Source organism: Corvus kubaryi, unplaced genomic scaffold, assembly GCF_017639235.1.
Source record: "Corvus kubaryi isolate FWS band 111438036 unplaced genomic scaffold, C.kubaryi_AGA036_p1.0 71, whole genome shotgun sequence".
Lineage (NCBI taxonomy): Eukaryota > Metazoa > Chordata > Aves > Passeriformes > Corvidae > Corvus > Corvus kubaryi.
Genome location: NW_024582059.1, coordinates 16,793,610 through 16,819,141, shown reverse-complemented (window position 1 = coordinate 16,819,141; position 25,532 = coordinate 16,793,610). Strand labels below are relative to the sequence as shown.

Here is a 25,532-nt window from a genome sequence, read left to right as displayed (position 1 = left end):
CCTGAAACATTTTCAAATGTAATATGACGAAGGAAGAGGGGGAGTACCCAGTAACAACCTTTCAAAACCACCAACATACGCCTGTGGCATGAACGATATGCACATGGTATCGGTACGTGTAGCATGCTCTGTCCATCTTGGGGGTAAGGCATTAGTAGTGCCTTCACCCTTCAGGACGGCGCAACAAATGGCCACACACACTGCGAAGGAACCCATTTCACATGGTGATCTGTGGAGACAAGCATAAGCCCTGCCCCATGTTAGTAGTAGGTCTAAGGGTCCTTTCCACTGCCCTGCAAACAGGTCCTTTACCATTACCAGAGGTCTGGGACGAGTCTTCATATTGAAAGAATATTGTCTTTGACATGCTGTTTGGCCAACCTCATCTCGATTTAATCTGTCACGTGGGCAGCCCACGAGGGAGGTAATTCAGTGACTAAAATCCCTGGGACAAATCACCCAACAAGGCAAATGAACTGCAGCACTGCCTGCCTCTTCCCCTTTTGGTAGATGGTATTTTCTGTGGTCAGAGATACTCACCCTGACACTTGATCCTGTATGTACTTTGACAGAATTAAACTGAGCTCTTCCTTTAAGACTTCCCAGATGAACTAGACAACACTTACAAAGTTGAGAGACTTAAAATGCTGTGATCTTAAATGGCAGAGATCATCACATTGAATAATACTAGATTTCTGATCATTTGAAGTTAGGATGACCAGGGAACTCTGGCAGCTCTAAACAGCACCAAATAGTTCTAAACTTTGTTTTATCACTTCTCTTTTACATATTTTTAATCAGTTTCTCAAAGTTTGCAAGAAAACACTGAGCAGAGAATCCCAGCTCAGGGACTGCAACATCAGAAGAGGAGGAAATGAAGTTTAACCCAGTGAGAAGACTGAGGTGTGATGGTGCACATCCTGCCTCATTCTGTTGTACATGGGACAGTCCTCTCCCCTCTTTTACCACACACTTTTCTCATGGTTTGGCCCCTACTCATATCACACACATGCTCCCAAGCTTCTCCACCTTGGCACAGCTGATGCTCCACAGAGCACAGAACCATCACCTGACCTGCCCCAATGCACCCTCTCCCCAAAAATGCATCCTATCCTTCACATTCCAAAAGCCAGACCATGACTAAAACAGGTGTTCATTTTCACTGAGAAAAAGGGAGGAATAAACCCCAGCATTAAAGCTCTTCCATTACTACCACAGCTCAAATATCACTTCACCCAACTAAATGTTAGTCCCAATGCCTCAGTGCTTCCAGAGTGCATCAGTGTTTTCTCTTCAGAAAAGCAGTTTACTCCTATTGTCAGGACACAAACCTCAACACTGCATAGCAATCCAAGCCAACACCTCAAATCCAAGCCACAAGCCAGCAGGAATTGAATGCAGTAGCCCATGACTGAGGCATGAGTCTCTCCTCTTGGGAACAGTGCCCAATTGGAAACATGCTCTTGGAAGCACTCACTCTAGCAAAGGCCTAGCCAGAATGCTGGCAGTGCTCTGGTATGCAAATTACAGGGGAAGCTGCAGCAGATCCACCAGAAGCACTGCAAATGCTGTGCTGGGAAAAAGGAGGAACTCCTGGCCATGAAGGCCACCTGTAATTCTAGACAGTCAGGACTCAAAAGGCATGGTAGTTGTGTGTCCATTGGGTCACTTAGGAAAACAAGGGAAAGACAACAGGATTATTTTAGTGGAGAAAGGAAATGCTCCCTACCCTTACCCACCCACATCTACAGAACTGTTTTCTGGACTGGTTACTTCCAGGATGTAAAGGCAAATCTGTAGATTAGGTTTCAGAAGGCACATTATTTTAGAAGCAAACCCATGAGTGTAAGGACAGGAAATACAGTTCCTTGATCTAAGCTGTTTAGGAAAAACTTGCATTTATACATCCTTCTGCTATTCCACCACTGTATACTCACTTCAATTTGCTGGAGTCTTTGCTAGCTGAAGACTGCAATGATTTTGTTTCTTTTTCTGATTTCATTTTCTTCCGATCAGTCTCCTCCTTCTCTTCCCTCTAATAGGAAGGAAAAAAAAAGGAAAAATAAAATTACTTAGGTTTTCAAAGTTCACATAAAATACAGACCAACATGGCTACGTTTGATTGATTCTGGTTAAAAAAAGAAGAAAAAATACCTTATTGGAACCAACAAATTGCAAATCCACAGCACAGAAGATACAGATTGCAAGCTCATTGACAAGTAACCTAAAATGACATTTTATCTAATTTTGCTTGGATAGATTAATTGCTCTGTAGTGGCAGGGATGGAACTGCTAAACCTATTGCTGCTAACAGTAATCAAAAGCAAGGCACTTGCGTGTCACTTGGATCAAGCAGATACTCCAGATGTGCAGGGGGTTTGGTTTTTATTACGAAAATGCTGATACAGGTGAAATTTTTAAGTGCTGGTAATCTAGGGACCCCAGAATTGGATGCAGTGCTCCAGGTGGGGTCTCACCAGAGCAGAGCAGAGGGGCAGAATCCCCTCCCTCAGCCTCCTGACCACACATTTTTGGATGCAGCCCAGGACACGTGTTGCCACGTTTGGCTTTCTGGGCCGCAAGCACACACCTCTGGGTCATGTCCAGGCTCTCATCCAATGGAATCTCCAGGTCCTTCTCCGCTGGAATGCTCTCAGTGAGTTCTCCCAGTCTGTACTCATGTCTGGGACACAGCCAGCTTTGTGTCACTCACTGGGCTGTGCTGCGACACAAAGCCTGCCTCTGGCAGGGTGCTCAGGACAAGGCTCCAGTACTGAGATCACATCCTTATGCTGTTTTTCAGGTTTGACACTGCCACAAAAGGCATCTGACAGCTGTACCTGACCCAGCTGGCTGCTGTGAGGCCTGAGCCTCCAAGGGTACTAATGCACTGACAGAACTGACAGTGAGGCTCTAAGGGGGGTTTCTCTGCAGTCAGGCACACTGGGATTGCAAGGGAAGACATGTCCAACATCAAATAACTCCTCTCCTGTGTCTCCTAGACAACAGGAGAGATGTGCCAGATTGACTGCCTGCTTCCCTTTCTCCCACTGCTCTGCAAGAGCAGAAACTTCCGGGGGTCTCTCAAGTTTCTTTACTATTTCCCTGCTCTTCTCAATTCTCCCTCACAATTACAAGAAACTCATTAAATGGCAAAACTAAATGAAACCCAAACCAAGGTTATTCACCCACCCATGCTGAGCCACCTGCTCTGTGAGGAGGAGCAAAAGCAGAGTCAGGGACTGAAATATCCAGAGGGAATACCTATTCACCACAAGGCCTGCAGACAACTCTTTGTGCAGCTGACCCAGCTGGCTGGAGGTATATTCATAGTCGAGTCAGCTTTCCAAAAAACACTTGTGAGCAATGATCACCTCAGTTAAATAAAGGACTTTCTTGTAATTCAAGGGAAAGTGACTGTTACAACTGGTTTTGTTGTCTGACAAAACTAGGATTTCAAGGAAACAGAGCAAAAATATATTCTGAAACACCAAAGCACGTTAGATAGCTTCCAGGGCTTTTTGTTTGCTCAGGAGGGGATTTGTGACCAACAAGAAACATCCGCAGACAGTCTTGCTTCACATGCCCCTTGATAACAGCTTTATAGAAGGATAATGGCTCTACTCCCAACCTATGAAGTGGAAACTCCACATGGGATTTTCAAACACCACATTGGTCCTTGTACAAACCCACCTCCCACTCCACCTCTCACCTTCTTCTTTCCAAGGGACTCTTCAGGAGTGTCCGTGGCTTTCCTCTTCAAATTCTGCTTCCTCCCACCAGAAAGGTCCTTTGTCTCTGCTTTCCTCTGGTGTCCATCTTTCCTGGGGGGCTGAGGGACTTTCTCCAGGTGACAGAGATCTATTTTCACCACAAGGCGCTCACGGGTTGGGGGGTCCCTCACTGGTGAGAGCAACTTCTCCCCAAGAGGCAAGGGTAGTTTCTCCTTGTGCAAATCCTGAGGCCTGTGGCTGCTGGTCCTGATGGGGGTTGTGCCCTGGCCCTGAGGAAGGGGACTGAGAGCATCACGTGCCTGGGCATCTCCCATGAGCTTGCGGTCCAAGAAGGGTTTGGTGTTGGCCTGGTGGGAGCCCTTGTCCTTTTTTTTCTCAGAGGGCTCTTGAAGTCCTGGCTTCAGGTCTTTTCTGTCAGTGGATTTTGTCTTCAGTGTTTTTTTGACCTTCAGCTTGTCCCTAGAAGACTGGTCTGCAGCCTCCAGAGGACCAGGCTCACTCTCCACCTTCAGGCCTCTCTTGGGTCCCTCGTGCACCAGGGGCTTGCTGGGCCTTTTGACCCCCACAGTCTGCCTGGGCGAGGGCTCCTCAGCATGCGCAGGAGGCTTCTGGCAGCTGCGTTTGGTCGGAAGAGGAGCCTCCTGAGGAGCCCTGGCCACTTGGCTCTTGTGAGGAGGCTCCCTCAGCTCAGCATGCTGCTGGGAGGAATTGCTGCTGATGCCCCACTCCTGCTTCTTGCCCTCCTCACGTCCATCCCCACAGGCAATTTCACTGAGGCTCTCTGTTGGCACTGCTGGTGGATTCACCTTGGTCAGCCAGTTGTCGAGCTGCCACTTATTAGAAGTTGGTGGCTCAGGCTGCAGACAAGAAGAAAAAGGGAGGATTCAAAACTGATGCCTTTATGGGCTATTTCCACCCTAGCACAGCTCACCACAGACCAGGGACTCTTGCCTAGAGGTCTCAAAGTGTGTGCTTTTGCATGTGAAGAACTGACTATAAACAAACAGGCCAAGTGCACTAACTTGCTCCAGAGCATCATAGACGAACATCTGGCTGAATAAAAAAAAAGGATAAAAAGGTCAATGGCAAGTAGCTAGGACTTCATTGGTATTTTCAGGACAAAACAGGCAGAATTTGGTAAAAGAGGAGAAGTATAACATCTTCCTTCAAGGACACCATACTGCAGTGGGCAAAGTCTGTAACTGAACTGCTGGAAGGCAAAGAGTATTAGAGTCAGATGCAAAGACAGGCTGTCTCAAAGCTTGTTTTTGGCGTCTCCCTGTTCATGCACTTCTAAGGTGAAAATAAAGAAAGCTAGAGCTGAGGCAGGGGAGGAAAAATAAATGAAAGGGCTTTGTAAAAGTACCTCAAAACTGCCAGTAGATTGTTTTACATCAGCTGTGGTCTGCAGATACAGCCATGCACTTCCCACTGGCTTGAGAACGTTTTGCAAGCTGGAGGAACTGTTTGAAAGCATGGGACATGAGTACTTCTGCAGAAGATTTTTTTTAAAATGCATGGTCTCAATTATGAAAGTTTAAGGCACCAAGTTCTGTTTGTCTGTTTTCCCAGTAAAAGCCTCAGAAATGCCACTGCAGCAGTATCCAAGCCAAATTCAACAGCAGCAAGACTAAGCATATTCCAGCCCTTCTTGCAGTTCTGATCTCTTCAGCTGCGACCTGGAAGAAGCTGAATCTGTCACTCGGGCACAGGAGCTGCAGGGAGGCAGCAGCTCCTCTTAAATTATCAGGAAACTGGTCTCACCCTGCCACCACTGCCCACAAAGGCACCCAGAAATCCTGCATGGGCAGAGGTGGGCCCCACACAGCCCAGCCCAGCCATGCTTCCCATCTGTGCCTTGCTTGTATCTCCACAGTGAAGGCATTGATTCCTCCAGGAGAGCTAGACAACTATGCCAAAGGACACAGGGGAGCACCCCCAGGTTGGGCATCTGAAAGTCTAATTATGTTTTTACTAAGGGTAACTAAGGCTGACAAACTCTAGAAGGGAAGCAAAGGGCAAGAAAAGTCGAGTGATGCAGCAAAGATGTCAAAGGGACACCTGAACAATGACAATGTTTCAGGTCTCCTGCCCTGACTGCATCGAGAGTGTGAGGCAAGGGGCTGTGTAAGCAGCCTCTGCCTTTTATTTGCATTCACCTCAGGTGCTGGTGCTCTTGGAGGGTCGTTCACTTCATTGTCACTCGAGTGGCTCTCTGTCTCCGAGTCTGAGGAGCTGTCTGAGTCACTGGTGCTCCCTGACTCCGAGCTGCTGGAATGTGCTGATGCCACACTCTTGGGCTGGGACTGTAAGGAACTGCAAGGCCACCACGAGATAAAATTAGAAAGCAGCATGGCTGAAGGTTACTTACTTATTTTATTGACATGGCAGTATTCAAAAATAAAACTGAAAGCCCGTGTTTTGGCACTGAGATGAGAGGGGAGCAGGCCAGAGATATACATTGGCATACTCAACACATAAAGCACCAGAATATAAAATTGCTGGAAATAATAAACCTTCAACTCCAACCCAGTCAAATATGTAAGCAGGATGGCACTGCCACAATGTGAAACTGCATTTAGCCAATCAAAGTTTAAAAAGCACCAAAACTGCCCAGTGCTTTTCTGAAAACCCCAACCCTCAAAATGAAAAACTTGAAATAAAGGTGAACAAGACAGGAGCATATATTTCAGGATGGTTTCTGTTTTTCCTGTTCTGCCCATTAAGTTTTCACTTCATCTGTATTATTTGGTCATGCTGCTGTAACCACTTCATTAATAGCCACATGAGGCAGCAGCATTTCTTGCAACACCCTCCTCTAACCAAAAGTGTTTTGCTCCACACTGACAGTGGAGTGGATGGAATTGAGGGAGAGCTGTCACTTTTATGCACAGTGGTTTTTTTGTTTTGAAATGGGCTTACAAAATTAAAATGTAGATATTTTATTTTTTCTGCTTTGGTTTCCCACATCAGTATCAACACATTTGTACGAGTTGGAGGCAAGCTCCTTGCTGATACAAGACTGATATCATGAGAACACTCCTATTTTAAGAGTTTGCAGAGACACAGATCATGCCAAGCATTGGTGTGCTCCTCTGCAAGTCTGACTTTGCAGACCACTACCTTGTGCTTGAAGAATATATATATCAAGCCAAAAAAATCTATGTCAGCGCTCTCCTATAGGAAAAATTGTGAGCTTTTCCGCCTTCCTTCCTCAAATGCTGGCATGTGGCTGTTCAGTCTACCTTGACTATTGCTTCTGACTAACAATACATGGCAGGAACTGCTTACAGTCAGCTTCCTTATCAAGAAGAGCTGAAACAGCTTCAAGGAGCCTTCCTAACCCTTTCCTGTTCTTTACCCACTTGGCTGTTTTGGGCTTCCTTCTGAGCTAAAACTGGACTCACATCTCACCCATTGCCACTACAGCTGAAAATCCCATTAGCTGCAGTGTGATCTACAGACACACTGGTGGAGGGGAGGAGGAAAAGAGATGGGAGCAGTTGAGGAAATACAATTCTGGTTCATAGGCAAAATCCAGCATGCCTGGATTATTCATTTCTAATTGGAGCTTTCTGTAAAACCCCACACAACTAAAGCTGACTTTCAACAGCAGCCAGAAACCAAAGTCTGTAGCTACAGGAGAAACCAGGAACCCTTACCCTCCTACCCCACACATAAAAAACAGTTTTGTTTTACTCCTTATGTGGTCTAGTGAGTAGTTTGGGAACAAACCTGTACCTTGGAGCAGCAAGTGAAGAAGGTGACTTTTCAACAACCTGTTTTGTTCACAAAAACAAAGAGGAGAGGGGGAGGAAAGGTTAGCTCAGAACTCAGAACAATGCAACAAGTGGTGATGTTTAAAGGGAAGTCTGTGTGCCTATTGTATAAAACAGCTAAAACCGACTTGGTCGTCACCACTCTCTTCACTATCACTGAGTTGCAGGTCGTCCTGGAGCATTCTGAAAGACAACCAGAAGATAAATATCAGCCAAGGCAGACACATTCTGAAGCAGCAGGCACTGAAAAAGATTTGGTTTGTGCTTGCCAAAACAAACCAACCTCCCCCATCCTTTCTGAACATTTGGCATGCTCAATCTACTAAACCCTGTCATTACCTGAAATGAATGGTTAAAATGTTTTGCTTTTTTTTTTTTTACCTCTGCTTTCCAACTGACCTTGGGATATTTTGCAATGGAGGTCTGTAGCAATGGCTGCCATTTACAGATAACAAAGACCAAGTTCTGTGTGGGGAATGCTCCTCAGAAAGGCTACCTAGCACACTGGCACAGGGTGGAAGAAGTCTGATCCTGGTACAGTAAGAACTCTCATGCTATGAGCCTGCACTGGCTCCTCAAGGAACAGAAAGCAAGAGGAGCACCAGGAGCTGTGCATGTCCACACACTCTGCTCTCAGGGGCTGCAAATATTTCTTCTGTCCCAAGGACTCTCATTTTGCTGCTCTAGTCTCCTGTCACACATAGGTAAGTCAATGCCCATCTCCCATCTCTTCCCCTCACAATGAACTCCATGCTCCTGCACATCTCAGCAGTAATGTCGAGCAGCTCAGGTACTCAGAGCAGTTTACAAGTGGGGAGGCACAAGCTCTGTTTCACTATTGCTAGAGAAGAGAGCAGGCTGCCCACAAATATTTCCAAAAGCATCATTTAGTCCTCTGCCTCCAGGTGGTAACTACTGTTTGCAATTTCAATATATTACCAAGGTTGTTAAAAGGCTGGAAAGGAAGGAGAGGGACCCAAAGCTCTCCCAGATTGTTATCCCCCTCTTTGGCAAACTTGCAGGCATCCCAAAGGAGTTGGAAAATAGGCAGGCAAAACTTGGCTATTCAAAAGTACAGTTACTCAAATCCTAAAACTAGCTAGTGATTGACTCCTCAACCCAGAGGACTATTCAAGTGTGCTTCCAAAAATGGGATCAAAAGCTTGGGAACTGAGACAGGAATTTTAATCAATCAGATCAAAACTCTGCTTATTTCAACCTCATTTCAAACCACAGGTTTTCTGTGAGAAATTTTTCTTATTACCAAATAAGAAAAATAAGACCGTGACCCCTCATGACAACATGTTTTATAGCAAGAAAACAAACATAAGTGATCCCCAGTGAACCACACCACATCACCCTGGAAAGAGGGGGAGAAAGTTGGAAAAAGTTGGTTCTTTCTTTGTTCAGGCATTTTGACTGCCATTCCCCTGTGAGCTACCCTCCACTGCCTCATTTCCTCACACACCTTCTCGGTGGAAATCACCTCTTGCCTCTTCACTAAGAGTAAACACTGAAGGGAAGCTCTATGCGACACCACCTTGGAAAAGGAGAGCCCTGAATTTCCTACAGAAGGCAAACAGCCCACAGCCTGCAGTAATCCTGCACGAGCCAGCACTGCATGTGGGCCAGAGCCCAAGTTCACTGCCAGACAGATGAGGCACAGAAAGATAAAAAGTAATACAGGCACTCTTCACACTTCTGGGCAGTTTGGCCAAGCATCTACTGGTATCTCAGTGAATCCTTTTCATTTTCTTTTACAACTCCATAGGGGAAGGAGTCCTTCAAAATGGTAGTGAAGAAACTTCCAGGGATGCAAAAATATGCTGAAAGTTTTTGAGTTTGCTTTTGGGTTTGGTTTTTGTTCGTTTGTGTTTGTTTTATTTTTTTCTGCTTTAAGAATTGGGGACTAAAGACTTATTTCCTTTAGAGGTAAGAGGATAATCATAGAATCACAGAATGGTTTGTGTTGGAAGGAATCTTAAAGATCATTTCATTTCAAAACCCTGCTGTGGACAGGGATGTGCAAAGAAACTACCTCGATCTTCTTATATCTGATTTAGCTGTTTTTAATAAAAAGGACTACCTTTTCCACCTGAGCTGCTGGTAAATAAAATCCATCAGCATAAAAGAACACTGCAACTACATATACTCTATTTGGGATCAAGGAAGAACACTAGACTTCAAGGCATACTTCTGCAAGGGTAGCCAAAGCCAGTTTCCCCAAAACAGGGTTTTGACAAATTGTTAAATAGGCTAGTTAAAGAAAATAAATCTGTCTTAATAATTTTAATGCTCCAGTTAGCTCAGGAGTTAATAGATGCCAAGGTTTCATTTGCAGGACCTGTTCATTTGCAGCTTATATACACACCATTAATCTCCCTACAGCTATTTAAAAAGAGTTCTTTCAGTGAGAGAAACAGCACTAAAATTATTATCACTTGCCAAACAACCTCACTGAAAGCATAGGCTGGTGCCTCTCTGCTAGCCAGGTTAAAGATGAATCACCAAGAATGAGCTGGCATGTCCCCTTGTAAAAGAAGGGCTGCTTCCATTCCAGCAGTGCCAGGTGCAAACTTCAAGGCTGCATTCAAGAATGAAATCCATCTGGGAAATCCCTACACGGTCTGAAAAGCTGAATGCTTAATTTGGGCACACAGATGCCCTGGGATTTCATCTTCTAATTAACCAGCACAAACGCTGTTTGTTTTCATCCAGCCACACTTTGCAACACAAGCTACTCCAGGCAGCTGAATTTTCAGACAGTCACGTGTGCTTTGAACAGCACAGAAAGCCAGGCCTGTTGTGCCAAAGAAAACAAACACAAAAAAGAAGGGATGCATCAGTTCAAGGGAAAGATGTAGAGGAAGTCCTCGGGCAAGCCTCACTTGGACACAAACCCAGGCCACCCTGTTCCTCCTGCTTCCACTGCCTTTGCTGGCCATGGGCACACACATCCCTTGCAGGTGAGCACTGGCTCTGAAGGGCCCAACAACGATGCTGAGCAGAGAGGGGATTACGTCTAAGGACAGAGCTCCTTAGCTAAAGGAGCCAAATTTACACGCCAAATTCACAATTCTGGCCCTGTGGGCTAAGAAAGGAGTCTTTTCCAATTCCTGTCTGCAGGAAAAGTCTCTTCTCTCTCTGCTGCCTGGAAAACTGACTGAAGGGCTAAAGGGATTTTTTAAAAGCAGCTGAGAACTGAAATAATGATGATGGCCATAGGGTAGCTGAGGAGGAAGGCACAGCCTGGAGCAGTTGGAAATACTAGTTTTAATAGTGCAGTGAAAATTTACAGAAGTCATTGAGGACCAAAGTGGGGTGGAAGAAAGTGAACCAAAATAAGGAGGAGATTAAGGAAGTAGCTGACTGCTCAGCAGGACACTATCCCATGCTCCCAGTGAGTGAGGGCTCCAGTGCATCATGCTGCAACAGTAGGAAAAGGAATGTTTAACAGACCCTACAGAGCTTGAGTGAAAAATTCTAAAATCGCAACCAAGACAGAGACATGCTTTTGCTCTTACTTGTGACTAGCCCAGTTTTGTTTTGTTTTTAATTAAATTATTTGTGATAAGGAAAAGGTAAACAAGTGGAGTAAGCTGTACAAGTCTGTAGTTTGCAGCCTTCCATGGAACAACACATCATGGAGTAACGAGATCTTTATGTATCATATCAACTGACAGACATTTAAATTTAATGTCTCAGCAAGTGCCTTGCACATGGACCCCTGAGCCTTCCAGACATGGAAAGACTTCCATTTGTTACTTGGGGCTCAGAACCCGCCAATGCTGCATTTGGCCAAGTTAATCCTGAAAGATTAATGTCAGCCCACACAAAACTGCTTTCAAGCAACTTCTGTAATTAACCTAATTAGCAGATAACCACTTTTCACCTACAAGAACTGCACCAAGTTATTTTATGTACCAATTTTTTTTTCTTTAAAATTTCAGCCCTGGTTTTTACAGTTCTTGTAGCTGTAGCTTTACTAGCCCTCCCAGGCTTCAAAACAATATCCAGAATCAGATTCAGTTTGGATCCTTTGTAATTTATGTCAGTTGGATACATTATTGTAGGTTGAAGAGCACAGAAGTGTGATGTGAAACAGCCACAGATCAAAAGAACAAAATAACTTTAATCTGGCGCATTAATAGTTGGTTTTTTCCTTCAGTTTTGTTTTGGTTTTAATACAGTCATCATAAACATGACAAGGTTTAGTGGACTTGGCATTGTCAGGTTAAGGGTTAGGCTTGATGATCTTAAAGGTCTTTTCCAACCTAAACAATTCTATGATTCCATCATGCAACAATTCTATTTCTTCTGGTGAAAATTCCCTCCACTGAAGTTCTCTAAGAAAAATCAGACTGATAAAACCTTAATCTTCAGAAACATCAAGTAACCCAAAATTTAGTTCATTCCAGGTCCTTTTAATTAACTGCACCGTAGAGATGTGAACAGAGTCTGGTTACTTACGATGTTCTTGGCTGAGAACTAGGCAACGTTTCTGAAGGTGCTCCATACTGCTCTGGAAATCAGAAATGAATAGGTTGGGTTTATTTGCCTCCTTGTAGCCTATTTTACCCTATGGTTTCTGAGCACCAGAGTAGACTCATCTAGGACATAACTGTCATTCAGATTATTCATCATTTCAAATGGGGTTTCCTAATGAAATAATGTTTGTCTTCTGATGAACTGCTGCCTTAATGTCTAGGTAATGAATGTATACAAACTCTTGAGCCATTTCTAAATTCATCACTGTTCAACAAAGCAGAGGAAACCACGCCTCTTAATTATTGTAAACATTTTACACGCCATGTATAACACACAACACAGAAAACTATCTGTCAATACACATATAACTGTGTATTTCCTTCGGGTATCTACTTACTCTGATCCTTTGCTACAGATCCTTCAGGTTGCAATTCCTAGAAAAAAAGGACAAAGTGCAAATTGAGAATAAAATAAACGAGCTCTCTTGTAAGAGCAGCATACTGATGATTTGTTTTCCATGTGTTACTTTACTGTAATAAACATTTCAACTAGCTTGTCAAAGCACCCAATAGTCTAAGCTGGCCTGACGTAGCTTAGCACGGACAGAAATGGTAATGTGCTACTGTCACCAAAAATGTGTTGCTAGCATATTAGGGGTATGTACATGCTTGAAGAAATATTTTTAAAATTTTATAAGAGCTGCCAAACACTTCTGTTTAACACAGTCAGCAAATATTTCTGTTGACAAAAAGGTAAAATGTATTTTGTGTTTCAGCAGAGATACTTAAAATGTCTCAGAAAAGCAGCTGCATTTGAAGGCCACAATTACAACAAACGTCTAAGTTGCTGAAGCATTTTTTTATTCATCCCCATTGTGCTTTAATTTATCTGACTACTTCTGAAGGTAATACCTTCTAATAGCCCTTAACGAGGGGGACAAAATCAGATGGAAGCACATGCAAGAGCCAGAAAACTCTTCTAGTTTATCAAAAGTCCTGGCAGAAAGAGGGCATCTTACCTTTGTTGGGAATGGAAATTTGGAAGGCTCTGCTTTAGTAGGCGTATTAAGAGCTGTCAGGGGAGGTGGCCAAGAGCGGGTCATTTCCTGGAAAGAGATTGAGAGAAGCAGCTATCAGGATTTTTGCTGAAAGACACAGAACAAGTTTCATGCTTCAGAGATTCATTTGGATCTACCTCTTCATGCATTTGGACATGTTTCCCCATGTTGCTACAAAAATAGTGATACGCACTACTAACAGGCAGGAACATAGGATATGTCTGGTGAAACACAAAAGGATGCCAGACTTCCAGGTGGAATCCTCATGCTGCAACCCCAACCAGCACAGGGCAGCCAGTGGGCACCTGTGCACAGGTCCCCTCCAGCTAAAACACTGCCCCAACAGCAGCTTCTGGAGAGCAGTCGAGGCATCAGGATTTTGCAACCTCAAGCAACAGCGAGGGAAGTGAACTGCAGAAATCAAACTGTTCCACCAGGACTTCAGAGTCTCAGAATAGCATTTGACATCAAGGAACTGTCTCCTCAGGATCAGCACCACTGGCCTGGGAATCCCAAGGCATTTTCACACTGTGCACAGGGAAGGGGTAACATGGACTCAGCCACAGCCACTGGGAGCCTGTGCACTGCTCACAGAGTCAGTTCTGACACAAGGTTAGAGCAGAGACAGTTTTGCATCAGACCTGGCTTTGCTCTGCACGAGTAGACTGGAATTACAGTGAGGGAGCAGCAGCAATGCCATGCACAGACAGGTGGGAAGGACACAGGTGTGTTCCTGCTCAGGGCCATGCTGCTGGGGCTGGCAGCATGGACACAAGGCAGCATGTCCAGAGCCTTTGGAGAAGGGGCACTTGGAAATGGCAACGCCCTGACTTGATGTAGGAGTAGCTCTGGCTGTCTCAGATGACTTGTCAGCCTCAAACTGCACCAGACTGTATTACATTTATGTACTGGTAAGAAAGACTGATCTTACAACTCCAGCTGACTCTTATCTTTACTTCTCCTCTGCTGAGTGAACAGAGAGTTTTTCCCAACCATTACCTTAAGGCAAAAGCTAAGCAAACACAGAGATCTATTATTTAAGAGTACCTACCCTCAAAATTTCTTCAATGGACTGCACATCAATGGGGTTGGTTTGCTGTGACAAGAAAGAGGAAAGCAGCATGAGTTTGTTTGGGTTTTTTACCAACTGACATGAGACAAGCATGCACTCAGTGAACATTTGCTTACCAACAGCTCAATAAATTTCATGGAAGCCCATTAGTAATAAAATGCTAGTAGGGATTAAAATCCCCATCAGAAGGGCAGTTAATAATGCACTTCTAAAAAGCCTCTTGTTTTCAGGTCCTTGGCAGATGTGAGGGGAGATTCCAACAGGACGCTCAGCCTGGAATGGGGTAAAACACCTCAAACAAGGCCACCAGCAGCAAATGGCATTGCACAGCTACTGGTGGTAAATGAAGAAGGGGGCATCACAGTGCTTTTGGTGTTTAATAACGCTGAAACCAGTCTGACTCATCAAGTTAAACATCCTGATTGTGAGATGAAGGTGTAGCAGACCTGGTAAAGTACCTGATAAAGGAGCAAACATTCTACTGATACTACCAATAACTTATCTAAAGCTGCTGAGCTGACACAGCTGACCTGAAGATGTGACTGACAGTCAATCACTTGATATTATAAGAACCCAGTCCCAAATTTTAACAGCAGGGTCTTCTAACATATCCCTTCTCAAGAGCGTATGTGTGGTTCCACACACTGATGTGCCCCAGCCATGGGGAACACCACTTCCCTTCCACAGATCAGCTTCTCACCCACTAACAAAGTGTGTGTTTTGAGAGTATCTGTTATTTACATGTCCTTTCCTAACTGATATCCTTAAAGGTGGCTGAAACAGAAAACAACCAAAGAGCTGAGTAGTCGTAACAAGCAAAATGCATCCCAGACCAGTTTCTTGTCTATAAACAAGAAATTCTATGGAAGCGTCCAGTCATCAGAGTAATTGCTGAAAGGGAAAGGCCAGGGAGACTTTATTCACATTCAAGGAAGAGGACAGTGAGCTACAGCACCCAACCAGAAGGAACTTCCCCAGAAAAAAGTAAAGAGCAAAGCAAACAAACACTTCAATAAAGTCAAAAATTATCATCCTTGGCCCTTTCACAGGAAGTCCACTCATCTGTTTCCCACATGCTGCACTATTTACATTGGAAGGAGAAGAGGAGATGAGGAATGCCTTTTCCTTGCAGCCCCATTTGTCTGAGTCTACATAAAGCTCTCTTTGAGGCAGTGCTCATTTGACAAAGCCTTGACTTTTCTTCAGAAAATCACGTATGGAGAGCTGCTTCTGACCTTACTCACCCAAACAAACAAAAGCTGAGGCACGGCCAGATTAGTCACACAAATGAAAGCAAGGCCTGCAGATGTGTCCCACAGCAGGCAGGAGGAGGGGACAGGGAGGGTGAACAGCAAGGAACTACCACATGGCAAGAGACCAGGATGCTTTGTAACTCAAGTGCCAAAAAAGGCACCTCTTTTCCTCTTCTACTTCCCAGCAAGCTTAACCTGGTAGCTCAGCCTAATTTATTTCTTAATACAGTAAGTGGAAAACAGCAGACACAAGCACTTGCATCTTCCTGTACAGATTGCTCCAGAAACTCCTGAGATATCCTATGACAGCATCACAAAAAAAAAAAAAAAAAAAAAAACTTCCCACAAAACTGGTAAGAAATCAAGATCCTGCCTGTACAAAGTATTTGAAAACTCTCTCTATAATAGATTGATTGCAACAAATCAAAATCAGTTTACTTCACCCATTTCAGAAACTTAAGATTTATGAGGTGATAAGTGATGACAAAAGTGGAATTCAATTAACCTGAGAATCAGAGAATATCTGTAACAGCCAGTCTGGACCTCTCTTATCCTTGCCAAACAACCCACATCACCCTTCCTGGAGTTCCTTCTGATGAGTATGAAAAGACTTTGACATTGATACAGGTTTACATACACAGAGTATTTATAGTTCAATTGTCAGGAGGATTTATTGTAACCCCCAAGGGTTCAGTGACTGGTTGTTCACAGGTCCAGGGGCTCAGCAGAAACCACTTTGTTCCTCATGGCACAAAATTTAAAGGGAAAGAAACACACAACACTGAACAAGCACCACACAAGACTGCATCGACAGCATAAGGACCTCTGTCTTTATTGAATTTTTTAGGATACCATTATCAAATACATGGTGAAATGATTGCTCTAGAGATTACAATCACAGATTGTTCGGGACATGCACAGGGTCAAAACCACACCAAAACTGGTCAGTGTCAGCTGACTGCATGGAGGTTCTGCTCTCAGGTAGGACTGTGACTGTCCCTGTGCCCCAAACCTGTGGGGCATTCCCCCTTTCCCTCCATCCCAGCTCCAGTGACCGAGGACACTTCATCTTTTACAAAGCTATGCATCCAGTGCCTGAAGGAGGTGGGCTTTTCTGAATCCTGAGTATTTTCTTCCCTTTTGTTTGTTTGGTGTTTTTTTTCTCCAAGTCACATCTTGGCTGTGTTTCAGCTTGTTAAACTACTAAACCACCATTAAACCACAATTACCACCCAGCAGCAAGGGATGTCCTTGCCAGCTTTAAGAGAAGAGTTTAGGGAAAAGCAGAAATATGATGCTGCTGCAGGAAGAGTTAAAAAACCATAAAGCCAAAGAAATCCCTGAAATGAGCTCAGCTCCACTGAGGACTGTGGGTGTGGGAGATCAAATATTCCACGTTGCTGTCTATCCCTGCTAGCACTTTTACAGCCTTTCCTGGGAACACTATAATGTGCTCCCCACAGACAACTCCAGTTAAGCCTGGTGCATATTTGTTGTCTGACACTGACATTTGTACAGTCCCCAGCTAGGATTTCCTTATGCCACATTCACACACTCTTTCAGTTTGGGAATGACACAGGCACCTCCAAATGTCACTTACAAGATGTTTTGGTGGTCAAGGTCAAGCACAACCAAACTGATGCTGTGCTTCAGTAACAGCTAGCTCCCACAGCAATAATACTCATTTAATTACTAATAATATTAATAAGAATACTGATTTAAAAGTAAAAAAAGGAAAACAGCCACTAAAGGATTCACTACTACTTTGATCTGAACTGAAAAGGACTTCAGGCCAAAATAATTCCAAGCATCTACACAAACGTAAGAAGCCCTAGAAGTTACTTGAGGAATTAGTCTGTCTTTACTACAACAGGCTTGCAGAAATGCACAGGTGCACATACCCACAAAAGAGGAGAGGGAGCTCCTAATTTAGAAAACAATTTAAAATCCGCGCAGGCACTCAATTCACACTGCATAGCAACTGTGTGACAAAACTCTCAGAAATACTTCCTCGTCCTCTCCTCCAATTCCAAAATCCGTGCACTTTCATGAACACATGGCTCTGCTCACGCCCTGAGCCTTGCACAGCTCTGTTCGGGAATGAATGAGGAAATCACAATAATAAGAATCCCCAAAACCAAACTAAACCACCTAAGGAACCACCAGGCACACAAAAGGGATGCCCCACTGGCCATGATAATATGTGGGCCATAGATGCTACAAAGAATAAGCAGTGGTTGGTTGCTTTTTTTTTTTTGTAATGAAGATGGGGTTAAAGAGCTTCTGCGGTTGTTTCTTTTTAAAAAGATATTCCATTAAAAATTACAGCACACATTTTCATCCCACTCTGTCACATGTGCCAAGTGGAGCTGAAGGATGGCTCTCATGTGGAAGAAGGGGGCTGAAGCTTTCTCCCTGGTCTTTAAATAGCTTGCCTCATCAGGAGGCTGTGGCAGAATAGTTTCAAGCAAGATGTCAAAAAGTTGCCTCCCAGAGAGAGTTGGCCATGCATTATTTCAGAAGCCACCACGTGACACTGCCGAGATGTGTGGGCTCAAACAAGGCCAGCGGCAGTCAGAGCACACAGAGTGTGCCAAGAGGAGGACAGGAGGTCTGGAAGCAGACATTAACTGGAATGGATACAGGCTGCATTAAGGTGTTGCAGACCTCTCTGTTTCTTATCACCTCAGTAATTTCCTCCCAACTGATTATCCCTGCTATTTGCAAACCTCTGCTGTCACAGCCCATTTGGAGCTGCCCCCTGACATCCTGTACACAAACAAGCCCCTTGTTTTCCCATCTCCATCTTAGGTGACAGTGGTGCTGCAGGTACCCAGGCAGTGTAGGAGAGGAACAGCTACAGCACGGGTGAGTTTCCTGTGCTGCCTGATATCTCCTCCTAATTAAAACTGAAATGTGTGTGTAAAGCCCAAACACACCAGCTATTGCTCTTTGCCTGATCTCAGACTGAATTATTAACGCCAACAAAACCCAAGCAAGTTGTGCAGCAATGATGAGAAAAGCCAATTATGAGTTCTGTGCCCTTCATTCCGCTGTCAGGTTTTTGTCATTTCCTAATGAGAGCTTTGCCCCTGCAACTATCAGCAGAGAAGGTCACCAGCCTCATACTAAAAAAACCCAACCAAACAAATAAAAAAAATCACATTTTCAGCTGCTTCCTATTTAATACTACACTTTATTATACTTGAATAGGAATATCTAGTTTTAAATTTGTTTTTTCATGTCAGCTGCACAGTCATTGCCACTTGAATGCAATGAAGATCACAAAACTGCATATGCGTGAAGGGTTAGTTTGAAAAAACAGCAGGACAGAAATCAGACTGAAACCTACCACCCTGTCCTCACTTCACCCATCTCTGTGCTTAGCCAGTCAGAGCAGGAGGAGATCTTGCATATTAGATGCCCTCTCCTCCTTGCACACAAGTCACGCTAGCGATACCAAGCCAACTTACTCTCCAAAGCAACTTCCCACCTGATGTATTTTTGTACAATTAAAAATCCATCCTTTCCATGCTATAGACAGATGAGAGATGGACACACGCCAGGCATGTTTCAAAAATGACCCAGCCAATAAGAGACAAGGCATATTTTAACCAAGCCCCTACTGATCCTGATGATGGATGCAATAATGTTCTGCCATGTATTGAAAAAGGCTGCCAAAGCTTGAAGCTCAAACTGTCTTGTTGATTGACAGAAATACATAAACATGAAAATTCATAAAGGCTTTCACACACTATCTTGAGGAACACCAGACACCAAGCAGATTCTCTGTCAAGGGTGTTTGAATGTTCCATATCACAGACCAGAAGTCTTACAACGCTTTTCATTTTACACATCTGAAGTGCTTCTTATATTGTACCCAATATTTGAAAATAGTGCTTTACAAACATTTATGAAATGGGTATTTTATATTATGAGAAAAACACGAAGAAAACCTGCCATGCAATCAATGCATGCTTTGCTACCAGCAACTTTTTTTCCCTAGAAAGCACACAAAGTCTGTGCATAACGCTGTATTTTCCCACATGCACTAACCTAGTCCAAGGCCTTGTATTCCCTGAACGACGGAGCAGGGATATTTTGATTGCTTGTAGCTAAACGGATTGGAAACAATAGAAAATGACTTGGTTTTGAAGCACATACTGGTGAAACTTAGTAACCACAACAGCTCCCCGGGGCATAAAACCGCACTCTGATTTCCAGCCCACAAGTTCCACCAGCACCCACCCCTTCTGACAAAACACAACTGTCTCAGCTCTGGCATCAACAACCATTTAGGTGAACACAGGAAAACATCACTGACACAGCTGCTGCAATGAAAACAACCCCTGCAAACCACTGGAGAAGTGACTGCACAGGGGAAATAGGGATGAAAAGCAAACAGAACCATCAAAATTGTGTCAAATAAGAAAGATGCAGGCAGGTAGTCAACACAAGATTTTCTTCTGATTTCATGTTAAGAAATTGTAGGGATTGGGTTTTTTGTTTGTTTCCTTTTTAAAGTTAGTGCAAAAAGTATTAGTGTTTTTAAAAGATAAAATGTGGAGTCTGAGTCTAAAGTCTAAAGCTCACAGATGTGTAAGTCTTTGCACTGTTGCCTGTGAGCTTTGGATTAAGTCAATAACAAATCAAAGAGTGTGCAAACACTTCAAAACAAACTGTATTTTAAGGACGAGACCATCCCTTCCTGACTTCACACTTCCCTCATATGCAAGGGTGGAAATACATGCTTATATTTAGGTTTTCCTTGGTGCTATTTTTCTATTAAGCTCAAAAACATTTCAGAAATATACAATAAAAAGGGACTTTCATTACTGTCATGAAACCTTTATAGACATCATTTGCTTAAAATCTCAAATCATACAGGGCTCCATATGTCCTTAATGACTGGCTTCATAAACTAGGCTGCAGATTTGCAGATTTTAAAGGCCATTTTATTACAGGGAATATTGTCTGAGGTTTCATTACTACCATAAAATAACATAGAGGTACTCTTTAGCAGCAGAGACCCTCTAACAGCAGCTTGAGCTGTTCCAGGAAATTCAGGAAGCTGCTGTCACAGAACGACAAACCCGTGAGAAGGGAAGGCAATTTTCTCAGCAGGTTGTCCAAGACTAGGATTAATTTTCACAGGAGGAATTACTGCAAGACACATCAATTTTAGCACAGAAGAAGAAAGCTTACTCAATTTCAACAAAAACATGACAACCACAACAGCAACCAAAAAAACCTCAAACATAAGATAGAATACAAAAGGACAAAAAGAGAAAATTAAACACAAAAAAACCTGAAATAGCAGAAATTTTATAAAAACCTTATATCAGATTCTCTTTGTGGAAAGCAATAACAAGGTAGCACACACTGCAGAGCTGTAAAAAATATGTTTGGAGATGCACTTGTTTGGGTTTTGTGCCAGCTTCAGGTAGCCAGATGGGTGGGTTTAGCTATGGAGGATGAGTAGAAACAAGCCTGGGTCTCCCCTCTCACCAATCTATTTCCGCAACCTAATGGAGTGAGACTGGAATAAATCCAGAAAATCAAAGCAAAGCTGAAGTAGATCTGCTTGACATTGCTTTCAGAGTTAAGTTTCACTTTTGTATTCCGTGAAAAACAAAACCTATTCATGCTTTTTGCTTTGTGCACACCAAAGCAATGCTGAGGTACCAACAGAAATGTACAAAAGGATTCTGTCTCATCCAGCCAGACAAAATCTTCAAAATTACACTATAAATGCATTTGTTTTCTCATTTGTGTTTATGCTGCTTGCTTGAAGTCACAAGACTTCATTGTAGACTACAAATCCAATCTACCAGTCTCCGACTCCAAGGAGCCTTCTAAAATAATTTCTCTGGGTGCTACTTCAGGTCCTCTGTGGGCACCAGGGTTTCACCAGCAGCTCACCTGTAGCCAGGCTCCCTGTGGACAGCTCCACAAGCACACTTAACCCCTTTGAGTCCACTCCTCTCTTTTCCATGGCAATACCGAAGTTTTTCCACTAAAAAAATGCCATATCACCTTCACTTCTGCTTTTGCCCACGCCTCAACTCAGCAGCCGAGCTCAAAGTGAAGACAGCAGCTCCAGCCTGTCACCACCCCTGACAAAGGTTTGAAAACAAATCAAACCATTCCCACGAGCTTTCTTCAGCTGACACTGAATGATCCTGGCAATTTAAGCATTTTACATCAAAATGCTCAGCAAACAATGGTTGTACTGTCCTGTCCCTGCGTGGGCGCCTGCAGGAAATAAAACATTCTTTAAAGATTTTACACGCTTTTCTAACCCTGAGATGGATTATTTTGCTCAATCTAAAAATAAATGCACGGGCCTCCCTGTGTTCAAATGGCGTAAGAAAAACAAATTGCTATTTTGTCTTTCTTTGAGTGAAGTAGCCAAGGGGGTTGTGTCCTGGGGGAACGGACTGTTGATATGTTTTAATGAAGGATTCGTTACAAATCCTGAGCTGCTGACAGAAATTTGTGCATCTCTTGTTAACCTTCATCTAATAATAATACTACTGAAATCCAAATGAAGTAAGCATGGAAGTTAAGTGCAGCATCACCTGTCTATAGCCATGCAGACCCGGACTCCAGCCAAGGCTAATTATCTCACTAGTAAATTGCTCTGCACAAAGAACTTCCACACAAGAGCACCTCTCCATTGCAATTGCCATCTGTACAGTAGCTCTCAAAAACCTAATTCTGACGCCTTGATTCCACAGAACTTTCTTACCTACTGTCCCCTTAAAATCTCTCCAGTAAATAATTTATAATACTGTTTAATGAGAATGTGTAAGTACTGTGTCCATAAAAGGCTGAGGTTGTCTTTCAATGTAAGCATTTGAGTAAGAGCAGCAAGCCACCATTTCAGGCATTTTCTCATTTCTAGTACCACCTTGTTGCAATTTATGCTAATAGATATACTTTTACAGTATTTTGAGTAGCCTGATGCTAGCCTACTCCAGAAAAAAAGCTGGTCACTTCAGCTGAAACAACAGAAGATAAGATAATAATAATAATGTTTGTTAAGACCATCAAAGAAATTGGGGCTTTTGGTGGTGAGAGGCATCCTGTGGTTCTGGGGATCACCTCAGATAATTAACTGTTGCCATCTCTCAGAAATGTTTTCCCTTTCCAAAGACCACTTTCCCCCTGGAAAACAAGCAGAGTTAGATTTATGATGGCAGTGGTGGTACTTGGTGCACCTCCCCTTAATGACTCGGTAAACAAGACTTGGAGATGCAGGCTCTCCCCTCTGTTTGAAAGCAGTGCCCCTCGGCACCTCCCTTCATTACCACCACTGCCAATAGAAGTTTGGGAAATAAAACAAATTGAAGAGACAGGCTGGAGCCTGGAGCAACATCACCAGTCCCAGGCCAGCACCCAGCACAACTCTGCTGCTGCTGCTTGGGACACACCACTCAACCTGGAGGGGAGCTAAAAGGCATCAGTCACCAGGACCAGTACATAAAAGGAGAAGGCAAGAGGGAGGGACATGAATAAAGGGATGCTTGTTAGTGCATCTAAGGATAGTATTCCCAAAGGAAGAAAGAGAAGAAAACACATATGTTGAAAGGATAGGAACTGTATCTCTCTCCTTAAGAAAATGAAGTTCTTAACTCAGAAAGAGCCTACATGCTATTTTTAAACCTTAATGGAAATGGAAGAAATATTTTTAAATGCTTCCAAACCAAGGAACTTAACCTGTGGGAAAAAAAATAGCAGATTATCCTTTTGCTTGCAAAGGCAACTATCACCATTGTTTTACAATTGAATTAACTGCAAAAAAAACTATTTCTAGATTTTATGTTTTGTGGTTGGAACAGCAAAGTGCCTTATTATTATTCATCATCATGTATACACAGATGAAAGTTATCCTCCTCGAGACAAATATTGGACAAGTCTCTTGAAGCTCCCTATCTTGCTAAAGACAACGGGAAACCAGAGCAAGTCCTGTCCACCAGTTACATGGTCAGTCTTTTCAGTTTTGTGTGCTAAAAAGAGTGACCAGGTAAATGAAAGTAGCTTAACTTGAAAGCAGCTTAACTTAAACTTTCAGCTGTAAAAGCAGTGTGCAAGGTTGACAAGGTCTGCTCCCAGGAGATGTTTGTTTTTACTCAACCAAACACGCACACAGACACTTTCATCCTCTCCTCAGCAAACAGCTTTGTGCACTCAGCAAAAACCCCACAGCACCCTCAGCTTGTTTGCCAGGTAGGAACAGAGGCCAGGGCTGAACAGAGCCTTCTAGAACCTTCTTTGCTCATGCTGTGCCTAGAACAACCAGTCCACAATATTTAAAATTCATACATAGAGGACACTTGCTTCTGTCATGACTCAAAGCGTAAGCTTCCTTAAAAGACATTTTTATCATTCCCTAAACTCTGCATTAAAGACTGCAGATGGTATTTCCCAAGTCCCAGAAATTCTTTATGGCCAGGCTTATGCCCTGCAGAGCTGTCACACACAGTTTTTACCTGCAGCCAAGCTGGTAAAAAAGGGGTGCTGAGCTAACATACCCGGCCGGCATTTGAGAAGTGATCCTTGTCAGTCAGGTGTAATAGGAAGGCTACAGGCCATGAGCCTCCCGGGCTCAAAGGCTGTCAGAAAACAAAGCAATACTGAGAAGATGGGAGTGGGTCAGTTCACTGTTTCTTTCCTTGTCTGTATAACCTGGAGGGAAGCAATGGCTTTTTTGCTTATTTAACATACTGACTGAACGGCTTCTAATTAAAATCCAAACAAGGAGACATGGTTACAAGAAGTACCAAGACACCAACCAACCTCTGCCTAAGGAAAAGCTTTCTCCATCTTTTCCTGAAGCATCTTAGGGACAGGAAACTGGAGAGGACCACAGACATTTCCAGATTTTCTGTATTGCTGTTTCACTGCCTATAATTTCCTTCATACATAATTGCTCAAATGATGCCAATGTTTGTGCGAAAAGTTCCCAAGAACCAATGGCAAAACACTCAAACCATTTAAAATACTTCAGGGATGTGAGCAGGCAGGTTCATAATTTGTAGCCACATGATGGACAGGGCTCAACAGCTTTGTGTACTGTGATTTCTTTATGTCCTCTCAGACAAAGTCTTTACATTGTAATAGTTTCACACAGAATCCTTAGACTCCTGAAAGCTGGACAAGCATTTCCCTACATGTGCACCACAGAAGGCTCCGAGGAAATAAATGTCTAAGGAAATGTCTAAGGGAAGGGTAGGACATACCCAAGGGGTTACTGCTACCATAGCAAACACAGAAATAAATACCACACTGCTTCTCCTCTTGCTTTCATTATGGAAAAGTGTGCAGTATTACTGTGGTAACACGAATACTGTATTAGCAAAGAGGGGCAGGAATGGAGCTGATCCTGCTCCACAGTACAGCATACCAAGGAGGCAAGGGGTGTCCTCTGCACTGGTAAAGCACAGATGGCATTCCTTCAGCACACCCAGCCAAGGATTAACAAAGCAAAACTGCAAAGAGACAAGCAACGTGTGACAGCCAAAGAGCACCTTCAGTAAAATGCCTGCTTCAAGTGAAAACATTCAGGCTGAATGCACCATACCCATCACCTTTAGAGAACAGATGGTGTCCAGCCAAGTCTGAATTACAACTTGGTCTGAACAGCAATCAGCTGACAGGCTGATGAAAGAAACCAAAGTATTCCTTGTATGAGGAGGACTAGGTTGGTTGGATCTGAATCTAACACGACTGTTTCCTGTTACATGAATTCACCCTACATCTTCCCAAACCTATAGCATTCTTCATAAGCCACTGCTATTCAAAACACAACATGCATAAGTCATATTTTAAAAAACTAATGTTCTTAAACCAAGTTACAAAAATACAAGCTTTAGAAGAAATAGATACCACACAGTGTTAATAAGGAATCGTTCCACACATTGCTTATTTTACAACAAACTTGTAAAATGCTCAGTCACTCTGCCAGTGTGCTCATTCTAGAGACACAGAAAAATACTTGTAAACACATACAGCAGTTAACCTTAAAAATAATGGGGAAGTGCTCACTCACTTCTCCCTCTTGGGGTGCTTTCGATTCAATAGTGTATTAAAACAAATTCTTGAATTTGGGCTCTGATTCAAGGTAAATAAATTCTCTTAAAATTA

General features: G+C 43.3%; 1 protein-coding gene across 2 annotated transcripts in view; it reads right to left on the bottom strand.

Moving 5' to 3' along the window:
* AFF1 (AF4/FMR2 family member 1) overlaps nucleotides 1-25,532 on the bottom strand; it is a 68,288-nt gene that overhangs the window by 11,079 nt on the left and 31,677 nt on the right. Inside the window, exons 4-12 of one of the 2 annotated variants that reach the window (XM_042049565.1) lie at nucleotides 14,110-14,154; nucleotides 13,020-13,106; nucleotides 12,399-12,435; nucleotides 11,984-12,035; nucleotides 7,642-7,696; nucleotides 7,470-7,513; nucleotides 5,894-6,050; nucleotides 3,713-4,591; nucleotides 1,938-2,035 (exon numbers count right to left, since the gene is read on the bottom strand). In XM_042049565.1, coding sequence (XP_041905499.1) covers nucleotides 1,938-2,035; nucleotides 3,713-4,591; nucleotides 5,894-6,050; nucleotides 7,470-7,513; nucleotides 7,642-7,696; nucleotides 11,984-12,035; nucleotides 12,399-12,435; nucleotides 13,020-13,106; nucleotides 14,110-14,154 — 1,454 coding nt within the window. The remainder of the gene's footprint in view (nucleotides 1-1,937; nucleotides 2,036-3,712; nucleotides 4,592-5,893; nucleotides 6,051-7,469; nucleotides 7,514-7,641; nucleotides 7,697-11,983; nucleotides 12,036-12,398; nucleotides 12,436-13,019; nucleotides 13,107-14,109; nucleotides 14,155-25,532) is intronic. The other variant, XM_042049566.1, reaches the window with a different exon arrangement.